The sequence below is a fragment of the Cryptomeria japonica genome, chromosome 8 (genome assembly GCF_030272615.1).
Source record: "Cryptomeria japonica chromosome 8, Sugi_1.0, whole genome shotgun sequence".
NCBI classification, from domain to species: Eukaryota; Viridiplantae; Streptophyta; class Pinopsida; order Cupressales; family Cupressaceae; genus Cryptomeria; species Cryptomeria japonica.
Window position 1 is genome coordinate 26,941,925 of NC_081412.1, and position 2,076 is coordinate 26,944,000.

Below are 2,076 nucleotides of genomic sequence, written 5' to 3' on the forward strand. Positions count from 1 at the left end.
AACATATGCACATATATAACTACATATGTGTATTTCAAAAAAGACTATAACTATGAATACTTATATATAGTTATGTATATATATATATGTATAGTTGTATATCTGCAGAATTAAGTATGAATAATTTTGGTGTTGTATAGTTATATAAATAGATATTAGACGAGGAAAAAAATGATATACATGCATATATGTATAAATTTTCTAGAATCAACATAGAGTTTAGCACATTTAAAAGTAATGAGTATGAGTGGAAATAACTTATGTTAGGAGGAAAAACTTTCAAAGAGATAAGAGGTAGATGTAAGAAATGTACATATAGATATTTATAGAAACAGCCTTGTGTTCATAAAACGTAATTGTTTGTTTATGTAAAACTATTAAATATGTAAGTTACCTAATAGTATAATTGTATTGTAAACTGAAAGTTTAATAATCAGAAAAGATGCATTATAATTCTAAGCCTGTGTACTTAGTCGGCCAGTTTCTACAAGTAGTGCATGACACTCAGCTTTGAAGTCAACATGAGCAACTTTATTGACTGTCACCTTCATCTTTGTTTCTGAATTATATGCCTCATTGGAAACCAGCAGTGTGAATGAATAGTGACATGACAGTAGTCTCTTAATCACTGAGGAAGTTGTCTTTGTTGTTGTTACATCATTTTGTAGTGCACAAAGCTGTTTTGCAGTTTTGTGTAGCAAGTGAATGCTACCCTCATCAAATGCAGTGGCCCATAGAGTACTCGTGGCATCTTGTAACTTTAGTGGCAAGAGATAACTATAATTACAGTCTTGCATAGTCATTTGACATCTAGAGCAGAACCAAGAATCATCAACTTGCTGTGTACATTTTTTCTTGCAAGGCCTTCCATTGACTATTAGTGGACAGGCTGCGTAATAGAAATTTTGGTCAGTTACGTTTACAAAGCGCAAAATGGCTAGCAAAGTTGTCTGGATTGTTTCTAGTTTGATGCTCATCTGCTCACAGATTGAAGAAATAGTCATTCTACTATATTTACCATCTATGTGGATAGTTTCTGCAACAAAGAGTACAACAAGCAAAGGGTCCTTTCCTCTTAACGTTAGAAGCTCTGCTTCTGGAAATGTTGGGTTGATATGTAATGTGGTTGCAGTTGTTATGTTTAAAAGCTTCCTATTGAAATAGCCAACACGATAATTACGTAAAGCAAGGATAATCACACTATCATTGCTCAACATATTTTTCAATTCCAGGCCTTTTTGTTCTTCCATTGGACCCCATGAGTTGATGTCAATTGTTGAATTTGATAGATCACTAATTTTCACAACATGTTTGTGTGTTTGACTGCCATCTTTCCTTTGTATTGGAATGATATCTCCAACATATAGAACAAGGCCAATATTTCAACCAACGTGTTATTTGTTAGATGAAATAATTCATTAATGGGCGTGAAAGGAGGACCTTGTTGATCTGCTTGTTCTTCATTGGTGCAGTGTTTCAGTATGGATGCATCAGACAAGGTTATTTCTAAATGACTGTTTAGTTTATTGTACCTTGCATTTGCCTCCTTAATAGATCCCTTTGAAATAAGATAATGTGAACCTATGTCCACACGGTTAGAGTGTAACTTAGCTATCTCATCAATACATGTAATTCTAATTTCAGAACCTTCACAATCAACAATGTCAAAGCTAAACACATGGCCATTTTTTGTGGCCATGCTATATGCCTTAATAGGTCGTTTATGAGTAACTCTCCCTTTGATCATCCATTTATTTTGGTATGCATTCAAAGTCTTGATAGGGCTTATATTTTCAGAAGTTGTTGTTTGTGGGGATGGCAATTTAGTGGGAAATTGAAGAGATCATTTAGATATTGATGGTTTGTCCTCAGACATCATTTCTGGTTCTTGTTCTTTGAACAGGTATCCTGGTTTACCAAAGAACAGACAATGAATTTGTTTCACTTCCAGACTAGGTATTACAATAGTCCTGTGAAAATAAAAGACTTCTTTTTAAATTACTGTTGATTATACATAAACAAAATTAAAAAAAGATGAAACATATTGTATTAATAACCATAGTTGATTTCCTACCT

At 33.2% G+C, this 2,076-nt stretch overlaps 1 protein-coding gene across 1 annotated transcript; it reads right to left on the bottom strand.

The window, feature by feature from the left end:
• Nucleotides 1-455: 455 nt before the first annotated feature.
• LOC131078526 (replication protein A 70 kDa DNA-binding subunit C-like) lies at nt 456-1,250 on the bottom strand. The gene has a single exon (XM_058016247.2). It carries the CDS (start codon nt 1,248-1,250, stop codon nt 456-458), a length of 795 nt encoding a protein of 264 aa, XP_057872230.2.
• Nucleotides 1,251-2,076: the final 826 nt, after the last annotated feature.